This window comes from Mesocricetus auratus, unplaced genomic scaffold (assembly GCF_017639785.1).
Source record: "Mesocricetus auratus isolate SY011 unplaced genomic scaffold, BCM_Maur_2.0 Super-Scaffold_100007, whole genome shotgun sequence".
NCBI lineage: Eukaryota > Metazoa > Chordata > Mammalia > Rodentia > Cricetidae > Mesocricetus > Mesocricetus auratus.
In genome coordinates this window covers 30,523,835-30,535,942 of record NW_024429191.1, presented here as the reverse complement: position 1 = coordinate 30,535,942, position 12,108 = coordinate 30,523,835, and the positions used below count along the sequence as shown (strand labels likewise).

At 45.1% G+C, this 12,108-nt stretch overlaps 2 protein-coding genes across 2 annotated transcripts in view; one reads left to right on the top strand and one right to left on the bottom strand.

Moving 5' to 3' along the window:
• The window catches only part of LOC101833751 (zinc finger protein 354A), a 142,995-nt gene that overhangs the window by 113,477 nt on the left and 17,410 nt on the right, over positions 1–12,108 (bottom strand). The gene's annotated exons all lie outside the window — the stretch shown is intronic.
• Prop1 (PROP paired-like homeobox 1) lies at positions 3,088–5,581 on the top strand. Its single transcript, XM_005071843.2, has 3 exons — positions 3,088–3,196; positions 4,211–4,434; positions 5,243–5,581. Exons 1-3 carry the CDS (start codon positions 3,088–3,090, stop codon positions 5,579–5,581), a joined length of 672 nt encoding a protein of 223 aa, XP_005071900.1.

The following is a 12,108-nucleotide window of genomic DNA, read 5'->3' as shown; positions in this document are numbered from 1 at the left end:
TCTTCTCCCCACCCTCCCTTTTTTAGATGTCCTGTTATGTAACCGAAGCTGCCTCAAGAGGTTTTTCCACATTGGGTCTTTCTTACCTTCATTCTCCTCTCAGTCCCGTATCCCCTGCCTGCCGTGCCCGTTAGAAAGCTGATGGAATTGAATGTCACAGAACGTCACAGCAGCTTTGCTCCGTACTTTGACTTTCTTCCGAATGGTCCCTAAGCCTTCAGGATTAAGGTTCTTTTACTAATTTATACTAAGAGAGTAAGGACTAAAAATATAAAGTCAGCTCTGTGTTTTAACCTCTGTAACAGTTAATCTATCCCTGACATAGAAAACCAGAAGCTTCTAGAGAAAAAATGAACGAGACTTTTGCATTTCACTGTGGGTTTTCCAAGGAAACACGAAAGGCTAAATTAGGAATTCCCGTGTAAACACCTTTTAAAAATTGCAAAACATATTTTTGAGATTTGTTTTATTTTAATTTTTATATTAAGAGTGTTTTGCCTGCACTTATGTCTGTGCACCACATGTATCTCTAGTACCCATAGGGGTTAGAAGAAGGCATCAGATCCCCTGGAACTGGAATTAGAGGTGATTGTGCATGGCCATGTGGGTCTGGGGGAATCAAACCTGGGTCCTTTGCAAGAGCAGCCAGTGTTCTTAACTGCTGAGCCATCTCTCCAGCACCTGTAAAGCATATCTTTTACTTGGAGATGGCATCTGTGATTTTTTTTTTTTGGTTTTTCGAGACAGGGTTTTTCTCTGTGGCTTTGGAGGTTGTCCTAGAACTAGCTCTTATAGACCAGGCTGGTCTCAAACTCACAGGGATCCACTTGCCTCTGCCTCCCGAGTGCTGGGATTAAAGGCATGGGCCACCCCACCCAGCTGTGATTTTTTAAAGTCATTTAGATTTATGATATATGTTAGATTCCTTTCTAATTAGTCTTCCTAAGGCCTTATCATTTTTAAAGTAATTAAAACATTTTTAATGGCAATGGAAATTTAGCCTCCCTCTCTACAAAGTATTCGAGAAACAAGGAGAGATTTGTATTCTCAACCCTGAGACCAGCCATCACCCAAATTCACAAAGTTCCTTCCACTGATTGAGCTGGATGAGGAAGCACCTATAGGAGGATTCAACCAGGAAATGGAGATCAATGGGACGAAGTGCTCTACAAAGGAGCAGAGAGTCCACTCAGCTCTGCTGTGGGTCTTGTTAGGTCACAGGTTCTGATGCAATAGAAAGATGAGGCCCAAGATGTTGGCCCTAACAAGCTCCTGTGTGCGGCTGCTGCTCTTTAGATGGTATTGTGAGTGTGGAGACCCTGAGGACTGGGCCTGTGAGGTGGCTCAGTGGGTTAGGGCACCTGTTGCTGAGCCTGAAGATCTGCATTCGATTCCTCAGATGCATATGTTGGAAGAAGAGAACCCCCACAAATTGTCCTCTGACTTCCATGCATATAGCATGGCTCTGCGCATGTGTGTTCACATAAATAATAACAAGTTAGTTAGTCTTCAAAAAGGACCTTGATGATCATCCTGTCTTGAGTAGTCATGACAGTTTTAAGGGTTGTTTGAGGAGTTAGTCTGACCTTGGGAATCAGAGTGTCCTATAATGGCAGTGAGTTTTGTAGGAACTCATGTGTCATCAGTTAGGTGCCCTGGGAAGCCAGAAATTTATGAAGGGGGAGGGAACCATATAGTACTGATGGAAAGTCCTGGATAGCAAGAAGTTCCCCAGTTTCAGTGTGTCCTAGAGGACCCTAAGGTCTGTCCCTAAGATGTCAGCTTGCCCTTAAAAGATGAGGATATGTTAAGGGTACCAAAATGGACTTTCACAGTCAAGATCACCTCAAGAGACAGTACGTGGGGTATAGTCCTGACCTCTCAGAGTCACAGTGTCAGGGTTTCCTTGAAGAATCATAACAGCAGTGTCTGGGAACCTGCATTTATTTCAAGGTAAGACCTGAGGTCTGGGTTGGGCAGGACGCACATAAAACTGAGATACTATGGAGGATCACGGTTCCCTCAAGGTCTAGGTCACCTTGATGGGTAACCATACCCTGAGGGCTCTGAGTGAGTGAGGAGGTGAAAGTTGAATGGGGAAACCAGAGAGTAATTGAGAACTCTGATGTGTGGAGACTTAGCAGTGAGTGAAGCCACTCATTCATGGCTGAGGGAATCCAGGGGTGAGCTTGGGTCAGGGAGGGGCCAGCAGGTGTGGGGTCCAATGCCAGGACTCATGGAGAGTGAGGATGGGGGTCTCCTTGTAGTGCTTGAAGGTCCTCAGGCCTCAGCGTGTCCTGGAGTGTCCTAACGTCCTAGGATATCAAGGCATCCAAAGGACCAACACACGCTTATGATTTTCACCCTTAGTTTCCTGGAAACAGGTCTTTTTAGTATCGCTCACATGCTGAGAAGTCAGGCCCTGCTGTCCTTCTCTCCATCCCCCCCACACACAGGGGGTTCTGAGGAGGGGTGTCTTCGTGGGAATGTCTTCTCCTCTGTCCCCTGCCTGCTCCTAGAAGGGGGATTTAACAGGACAAAAGAACTTGGTCCCCTGGGAATATGAGCTCTTGGCCTCAGCCCCTGGACCCTCTGACAGAGCACCTTCCCTCATCCGGCTTGTGATCCTCCCCCAAGCCAAGGGGCTCTGGTGACCAAGAAATGATTGGACAGGCCCGTGGGGCCAGGAGGAGGTTGCTTCTCCAAAACGAAGGAAGAAAGACAGGTAGCGTGAGAAAGTGGAGGGGTAAGAGAAAACAGAACAGGGTCAGGGAGAGGGAAGTAGAGACAGGCAGGAAACCGGGCAAAGTCAAGAGAGAGGAGGAGAGGTCAATCCAGAGGAAGGATGGGGGATTAGAAAAAGGGGAAAACAGTGAGTGGACAGGTATCTACACACACACACACACACACACACACACACACACACACACACACACGGTAAGGGAGCGACTCAGAAAAGGCTAGAAGGTAGAAAGAAACAGGGAGAAGAGAGGTCAGAAGACAAGACAGACAGATACAGAGAAAGACTATAGGGAGTCAGAGACTGAGGACAGCAGGCTAGCCCATCTTTGGTTTGGGCGACTAGTCATGGATGTTCAAAGAAGGAACCAGCAGGAAAAGCAGAGGAAGGGCCACACCTGCGGGCGATCCCTGCCTGAACCACACGGGACCTCTGGGACCCTGATCTCCACAGTAGGTGAGTGAACCCCCAGGGTTGGCTTGGGTCCCTGAAGGAGCAGCAGTCGTGGGTCCCAAAACCTGGCCGACTTTGGGGCAATGGCTTGCAGAATTGGAGCTTGTCAAGGCTTTGGGGACCTTAGGAAGTGAGACAGTAGAAGTCCTTTGCTTTACAGGTTGGGACATGAGGCCCTGCCTGAGGGAGCTACCGAACCGGCACCTAGGGCAAAGGCAAAGTTGGAGCCTTTTTCTTGCCCAAGGTGCTTTCTTCTTGGACAGAGGGAGCTGAAGAAAGGGATTGGAGTTTTCCTCCAGGGAGGGCACTGTTTGAGGGCGCTGGATGCAGAGTGGGAGCCACACCCTTGGTTTCCCCCTGGGAGGGGTCTTTCTACTTCAGACCGCGCCTTCCCTCAGCAGCTATCTTCCCAGGTGTCTCCTCTTCCCTCCCTCTTCTCTCTTGCCCGGTGGCTCTTAGACTAATTAATACGAGGGCTTAGGGAGCCTTTGGGGATGAGAGGCAAGCCTTTCCCACGAGCTCAGGTTCCTGCAGGCTGGTGGCAGGGCCAGGGCAGGGTAAGAGACTCATCAACAAGTACAACCCGGAGGGGAGAACGTGTTGTTTGCATATAAGGGGGGCAAGGGGGGCAGGGGACACTTCAGCCTCCTGAGCAGGGTGGGTGAGGAGAAGGAGGAGGGCTGTATGAAGGAGGTGCGTGGGAGATGCAAACTGAGTGGCAAGCTAAGAAGTCCTTAGTAGACAGCAAAGAGAAGACCCTCAAGGTGTGTCCTGTGGGTCATATGTGGGACCGGAGGTGAAGCTCGTACCGGGGGCATGTAACCAGAACAGTGGTAGAGGCTGGAGGCAGAAACAATGCTTTTGAAAAGTCAAGGAGTTCTTGTGGAAACGGGGCCTCCTACAAAGAAAGCAACATCCCAGGAACTAAGCAGAACATAAGGACTGGCATCATTGGTCCAAGAATGGCTGGTGGTTCCATTAGTAAGTGGGTCTCCCTCCCTTTCCCTCCCTCCACAGACGCGAGCCCTGAGACTTTTAGGAGACTCTCTGGCACCAGTCTGGGGAGACCTAAGCTTTGCCCACAGAGGGGTCGTCCCCACTCCCGGCGCCGCCACCGCACAACCTTCAACCCAGCACAGCTGGAACAGCTGGAGTCAGCCTTTGGGAGGAACCAGTATCCTGACATCTGGGCTCGAGAGGGGCTTGCCCAAGACACTGGTCTCAGTGAAGCCAGAATCCAGGTGATGGTGCCCTAAGCTCCTGGGGAAGAAACAAACATTTCCTGGGTGCTTGGGAAGTGTCTGGACATAATCACGGGGCTTCTAACCCTAACTAAAATATTCAACAGACTATAGACTTCATCCGCCAATCAACTCCACCTGACCCCAGCTCTAAGCTCATGTAGGTGGATGCTGATGGATGTTGGAGTCGGGGCTGGAGACGTATAGTGCAGGAGTAGAGCGCTTGTCCAGCATACACAAAGCCTGCAGTCTGATCCTCAACACCACACAAACAAAAAGTCAAGACCCGCTCCCCAGTCTTTCATATCCACAAGAACTCCAACAAAGAGGCAGCCCTAACTATTCACACGTGTGCAATGTTGCCTCTGACCACTCTTACATTTCCACTAGCCACATATTCCTTCCTGGTGTCTCCAGCATAGGATTAGACAGCCCGAACTACAAACCCTTTCTTAAACCCAACCCCATGTACAATAAAAATACGTCCCCAGGCTGCATCTCCCAGCCTCAGTCTAAGGATGCTTTCCTACTATCTGGGAAGAAAACTGCCATGCTGTCAGACTTATCTTCCTCGTTTTGGAAGCTGCCATTTTCCACTCAAAGTCGTCAAAGCTGGGAGAGTTAGACGCAGGTTGGGAGCAAGCATGAGGGTTCTGCTTCGGCAGCAGCCCTGACTCAGACAAGGCTCTGGAAGAGCTGTGTTTCCCAAGTGACAGGGCAGGTGCTGACTTCCTGTCCTTGGAGGTATGAGACAGTGCCACCCATTCAGGACAGGGCCACTAATGTGGCTTCTCTTCCCTCTCCTCAGGTCTGGTTCCAGAACCGCCGAGCTAAGCAAAGGAAGCAAGAACGGTCACTGCTCCAGCCGCTAGCCCACCTATCTCCTGCCACCTTCTCTAGCTTCTTGCCAGAGTCCCCTGCTTACCCCTACTCCTATACAACACCACCTCCACCTGTACCCTGCTTCCCTCACCCCTACAACCACGCTCTGCCCTCCCAGCCCTCCACGGGTGCCTCGTTCACTCTTCCTCCCCAGCCTGAGGATTGGTACCCCACCCTGCACCCAAACCCCGCTGGTCATCTTCCCTGTCCCCCACCTCCACCCATGTTTCCCCTCAGTCTTGAGACACCGAAGTCCTGGAATTAAGTGGTGACAAGGTCACCCTCTATCCGTAACTCTCATGAAACACACACACACACACACACAAATGGAGGCTCTCTTTTCATCTTAAGGGTGAAGTTAGAAACGTGGTGAGGGGCACTTCAAGGTTGGAAATAGGAAAGGGTGGGTCTTGATGAACTGTCAGCAGGGTGAGGAGTTGAGAGAGTATGAGGAGGTTAACTGGTAGGAGATATAAGCAAAAAGGCTCCAACAGAGGTGATAGGAGGGTGGTGTGACTGGGCCAGTGGATGCTGTTGGGAGAACCTGAACCAAGGCTGAATTTACTTCTGTCACTCTGGAGTCACCTCCGGCTTCTTTTCCATCTCAGCAGACACACACGTGGCTTGTGACCCCATTTTTGTATGTGTGACTTATCATCCTCCCTTTAGTTTTCCTCCCTTATTCTTTCTCATCTCCAAAACATCTATGCTAATCTGAGCATCAAGGAGTGCCAGATGCAGAGCACATCGGATGCTACTAGCTTGGTCTGCAGGCGTCTGCAGCATCTGTCTTAACCTAACTTTAAAATCAGCTGCAGGTTTAAACATACTTTGCTTGTGACAAAGAAACTGTTTGGCCTGAGGTCAGCTTGTCCACAGACAAACCAGCCAAGACTCATCAGAGGTCATTTCCCAAGATAGGCTTTTTCAGAAGTGCCTTGGTGGAAGCCCCTCCCCAGAGAAACACGATGTAGCCTAGCTGGCGGTACCACTTCTGCTTTGTGTGGCTTAAGCTTGTTTTATTTGTAACTCACTTATTGGTGGGATCATGGAAGAACCTTTAGAAAACAGGCCTCCCCAGTTAATCCTGATGCTGGCATATTTTCTTATATAACAGAAATGTCTGTAGGATACATCTAGATAATTATCTCATTATGCCAGACAAACTTCAGGAAAGATTTTTAAGTTAGATTTTAGATGTACAAGTTCTGCAGCTGACAGTTCAACCAGTTACAAACCAAAACTATTGTCAGCCAGATATGATGGGTCATGCTTATAATTTCAGTATTTGGGAGGGTCTCCATTTGAAGGGTCGTCTGAAAACTATACAGTAAGTTCCATGCCAGGCTGAGACACATAGTGAGACCTTATCTCAAAAACAAATCCAAAAATATTCCCAGATAGTTACATGTGTTCTGAGTATGTATAGACTTTTATTGTCGTTATTCGGTCTAGCAACAATTTATGTAGTATTACATGGTATTGGGTTTTAAAAAGAATACAGAAGTGATACAGGGGTGTCCAAACTTTTGGTATTGGTGAGATGATGTATCTACAAATGTATTGGGAGACATTCATTGTCATAAAGGGACTCTTGAGACCCTTGGCCTGAAGGATGTGACAGAATTGAGGGGATGTGCATAGACTATGCAAATACTTGAGCATTATTGTAGCTAGGTCTCTGAGGAAGTGCCTAGAACCAATCCCACACAGATGCTGAGGGTGACCCCACCAGTCCTGAGCCCATCAAAAATACTAGCTTCAGTGCATCCGTGGTGGTTTTCTGGTTTTGTTTCTTTACAAGTTTTGACAATTGAGAGCTATACCACTTTTACTCATCATTAAATTTTCCTTTATTTCTAGTGAGAGATAACATTTTTCTGATTATTGAAAGTTTAATTTTTTTCTTTCTCTGTAGTGTGAGTTATTGATGCATCTGTGGGGTGATGTAGCCATCTTTCTCTGGTTCTTGAGAATGCTATCGATGCTGCTTGTATGTATGGAAACTGCTTTTGACTGTTTGTTACTTGTTTTCTGCCTTTTCAATGAGGGTTTCTTTAGAAGGTTAAACTCCAGTTCCCTAGGCACCTATTGTGGGAAATGACTTAGCTTTCGTTTTAAATATCTAGCACTGTGCCCATTTTGTAGAACCAGTCCTTTGGCTCATTTTCTGTGTTCTGGGCTTTACAGAAGAACCCAACTAATGAACTTGTTGCTTTCTCTGACTTCTCCAGCGTTTTCTCCATCTTTCAGACAAAAACATGAGCTTTGAATCCTCGGAAATTCAATTTACTATGTGCAGTAAAATAATAGTCCTGTGTATTCTCCCCCTCCATCCAATAGCAGGTTATTCCTGTATCATTTCTTTGATGGTGTAACTTTGCCCTATGGCTGTGTAAGGCCATATGTTTTCATGCACCAAGTTCTAGTGTGTATAGGGGCAGCTGTAGCCCCCAAATCCTTTCTCTCTGTTCGAGCGACAGAACTGGAGTGTTCAACAACTGAAATGTGAGAATATTGGGTGAATTTTAAAGGTCTCTGAACCAAACACAAGGTGCGTGGTGTCATTTCTTTCAGACTTCTGTGTCTCTCAGCCAAGTTCTTGTTTGGTTTAGACTTACTTGAATGAGCTACAGTCTCATTATGTGTCACAGGCTGACCTTGAACTTGATATGCATCCCAGGCAGGCCTGGAATTCTCAGTCCTCAAGTCTCAGTCTCCTGAGGGCTGGGGTTACAAATGTGCACCTCCACATCTAGCCAAGAAAGTTCTTTTACTTTTTAAGAAAGACACAGATTAAAGATATTTTATAAATTACATATATATATGCTCTTCATAACTCAATTGGAGATTTTTAGATATTTTATATATGTGTGTGCATCTAAATTATAACATCTCCTAAGAAGTTTTTTCTTTTCAAAAAATCTTCAATATCTCATATCATTATGTAGCTTTAAATATGCAACTTTTATTTTAAAGTTTAAAATGATCATGACATCATATGTTATAGTACATACACATAAAGGGAAATATTAAGACCCCCAATACCAAGAAGGAGATCCAGGTGTGCACACAGAGGTGCTCTGTTCTGTGTGGGGTATCTGTCTGTGAAATAGTCCTAAAATGTTTTGAATATGGAAATAATTTATAATAGTTGCCTAGCTTGATGATCTTGCCCATTAACAATGACAATCATCATAAGTAACTGTATCCACAGTTTATTTATGACCACCAAAACTATGAGTATGCACACAGAAGTCTTTTCCTTTCTATAAATGAGATACCATAGATACCAATTCCTTACTACCTTCTCAAGATTAATAGTTCACAGACAACAACAGGGTTGATTGTGTTAGCATGTGACCACTAGCCATCTGAAGCACACAGAAGTGGAATTAGTTTGGTGTTTTGTTTTATTATTTGAGCAGCACAAGTGCCACTGTGGTTTATCGCTCAGGAATAATTTTTGATAAGTAAAATGATGACTCTCTCAGATAGAAAATAAACAGAGATTTTCTTGAACTCAAAGATTATGGTGGCCATGATTAAGGCGTTGAAGTAAATTCTGGGTCAGTCAAAGGAAAGACACACTTATGGATTAGGAGGGTGACACGGCTATATAACTTGAAGCAGCAATGGCCTTTGTAAACTGGGGAGAGTAGTCCATTGAAATTCCAGAGTTGCTGTTTCCATGTTGATATGAGTTATTTTTTGCATCACTACACTCACAGAGTTGTAAAGTAACCCAAAAGCTAAAGGCTTCAGAAATTCCATGCAATCAAAGTCAAATCACCCAGACAAGTCTTGAGTCATGTTTGTGCATCAGACAATTTTCCCTGCATTTCCTGTTGTGCAGGGACTTTTATGTCCATGCGATGACTGTTCCATGGTAGGATCACTGTGCCGAGGGCTATGTGCAACTAAAATTGTAAGGCAGCAGAGGAAGGGAGATGATGTAATATAAAATTGTAATACATGCTCCTTGACTCATTTACTAAAAGTGTAGTTTATGGTAGCTTCAGTTTCAACAACAAAACCAAAGTCCTAGAATAAAACTGGCACCAATTTTCCTATATGTTCAAATAAGTAGCATGATGTATCTCAAGGTTATTTGAAAAAAAAAAAGGAGTAAGTCAAACCAAAAATAGTAGATGAAGGAAATAATGGAGATCAGGGTAGAAATCAATTATGTGACTAGTAAAAGAACACTACAAAAATCATTGTAACAATTGGTCATTTGAAAAATAATTTAAAAGACCATAAACCTAGATGAACAGTGGTGGCCCACGCCTTTAATTCCAGCACTGGGAGACAGAAATAAGTGGTTGTCTGTGAGTTTGAGGCCAGCCTGGTCTTCAGAGTGAGTTCCAGGACAGCCAGGGCTCAAAACACAAACACAAAAACAAACAAACAAAAAAGCAAACCACAAAGCCCTTGGACAAACTAACCAAAAGAAAAGGAAACAAGATCCAAATTAATGAGATTAGAGATATTACAATGCATACTAGTAAAATCCATTGAATTACCAGGGAATATTTGAAAACCCATTCCATAAATCCGGAAAATGTAAAAGAGATGGGTAAATCCCTAGGCATACATGACCTTCCAAAATCAAATCAGGAGAGTCTAAGCAATTTAAACAGACTTGTAATGAGCACTGAGATGGACGCTGCCATAGCCTCTCAATAAAGAGGCCAGGACTCAGAGTCAGAATCTCAGGGAAGAGAAATGTGGGGTGAGATGGCTGCATCTCAGTGGGGTTTCCACTGGGAGAGAAGAAAGGAACTGGGATGAGACAGGAAGGAGGAGTGACTGGGGAGGGGCCAATAAGCACCAAGTGCAATCATATCTATGTATGAAAATGTCAAAATAAAACATTTTATGTCACTAAAATATTTAAAATAGCAGTTAAAAAGAATTATGAAAACAGCCTAGAGATTGGCAGATGTTCTGGGTTAAGAACACTTGCTACTCTTGCAGAGGGTCTGGGTTCCCAGCTCCCCAGTTCTGCAAATTACAACAGCCTACAATTCTAGCTGTAGGGAACCTCTTCTGGACTCCTCCAGTAGCATGCACACACATACATAAATAAATATGAACCTCTAAAGAACTATTTTTCCAAATAAACTCCCTGCTTTGATTACAGGAACTAATTGTAGGATGTGTTGAATGAATGAACAGTAGATATGATCCAGTGTGGAACCTAAAGGGTGCCTAGAAACACAAGGGCATCTTGAAGTCGGCAGGCAAGCCCAGTGGTCAGAGAGGGTGTGCTTCAATCAATGCCTAGTGCCCCAGCATCCATCAGGAAAAATGAAGAGAAAGTTCACGTTAATCTCAATAAGTGAACAAAGGGACACATGTTATATTAGTTTAATGTACCTAGCTTTGCTCAAAAATTTAAAAATTCTTTAGATTATTTTTAAGACTTTATTTTATGAAGTTTTGCAAGACCTTGGTCACCCCTAGAACAGAGCAGGGGAAGACAAGGAGATCAGAGGATTTCCTTGCATACAATAAAGTGACCCACAAAATGAGTTGAGAGTGAGTCTGAGATTGGAGTCATCCAACAATGATTTAAAGATATCTGTAACTGTCCAGTTTGGGCAAAAATCCTGCTAAGGTGATTGAGCCACAATCCTCATTCTTCATAGCTGATTCTCCTACTAATCCTCGACTCCTCCGAGTGAGGTTGATGCTCCCAGCAAGAGCAATGTTCCATCCCTTTAGCCAGAATCCCCTCTTCCCCCTCCTGTTTCCCCCTTAGTCATTTTCTGTCCCCTGATCTTCACTTTGCTCTTCTGTTATAAATTCCATCCCTTCTATGCAGTGAGCTCAGTTCGGTCAGTATCTCTTTACTTCTAATGAAAAAATTACCTGAAATTAAATCTATTTCTCTCCCTTTTTACCATCCAACTCTAGTTTTCTTTGACAAAAGTCTTGCAAATGCTAGTACAGATTACGGTTTAGCCACACATTCCATTTTTTTAAGATTATAAAAATTGGTTTATTGTAAAAGAAATTCAAGAATAGCCAGTTAAATTCTTATCTGCATGCTACCCACTACATCCAGAAAGCATTAAACACGTTTATATCAGGAAGGGCACAACAAGAAAGACGACATAGACACCAGTGTGTGGTGAGTGTGCAGACGACACGGCACTGGTGAACGCCTGCAATTTGCCAGCCGCGGAGTAAGGCTGCATCCTCTGCGTGGGCAGACCAGTTTTAGTGTGGGAAGGTGGGCACGGCCTTAGTGAGACCGTGATGGGAAAGCTTTTATAAACTTCTTTCTCTTCAGTAAAGACTTAGCTCACATCTTGCTATCAGTAAAGTTGTTCCTAAACTCTGAGTCGCTTAACATCACCCACAAAGTGAGATGTGCCCATTTTCCTTCTCCCTCGGGATCGATGGCCTGGTAATACCTCAGTGTCCAGCAGCCCTCGGTCCCTGACAGCTTCTGACCTTATCACACCCTTTGTGCTGACTGTGGGGACTTGAGCACCCTTCCCTGAATCATTCTAATAGCCTATTTTAGAACTACACTTAGCGCACGGCAGATGAAGAAAATGGACCAGGGATGCTACAATCTGGCTTACTTGGGACATCCCCGGGAAAAAAAAAAACTTGAAAGCCAAAAACCCGAATTGGGCTATGCAGCTGTTCTTCAGGCTTTCAGAGGAATCAGTTAACAGCTCTCTCGGGGGAGAGAGCCCTGAGCATAGCAGTAGCTTCAGACACTGATGGTTCCTGAGGCTTCACTTTGCAGCCCTGGGTCCTGAGGAGGGTGTG

Coding starts and splice junctions, on each gene's coding strand:
- Prop1 (XM_005071843.2), top strand. CDS start 3,088: ATGGATGTTCAAAGAAGGAACCAGCAGGAAAAGCAGAGGAAGGGCCAC. Junction 3,197..4,210: donor GACCCTGATCTCCACAGTAG/GTGAGTGAACCC, acceptor CTCCCTCCACAG/ACGCGAGCCCTGAGACTTTT. Junction 4,435..5,242: donor TCAGTGAAGCCAGAATCCAG/GTGATGGTGCCC, acceptor CCCTCTCCTCAG/GTCTGGTTCCAGAACCGCCG.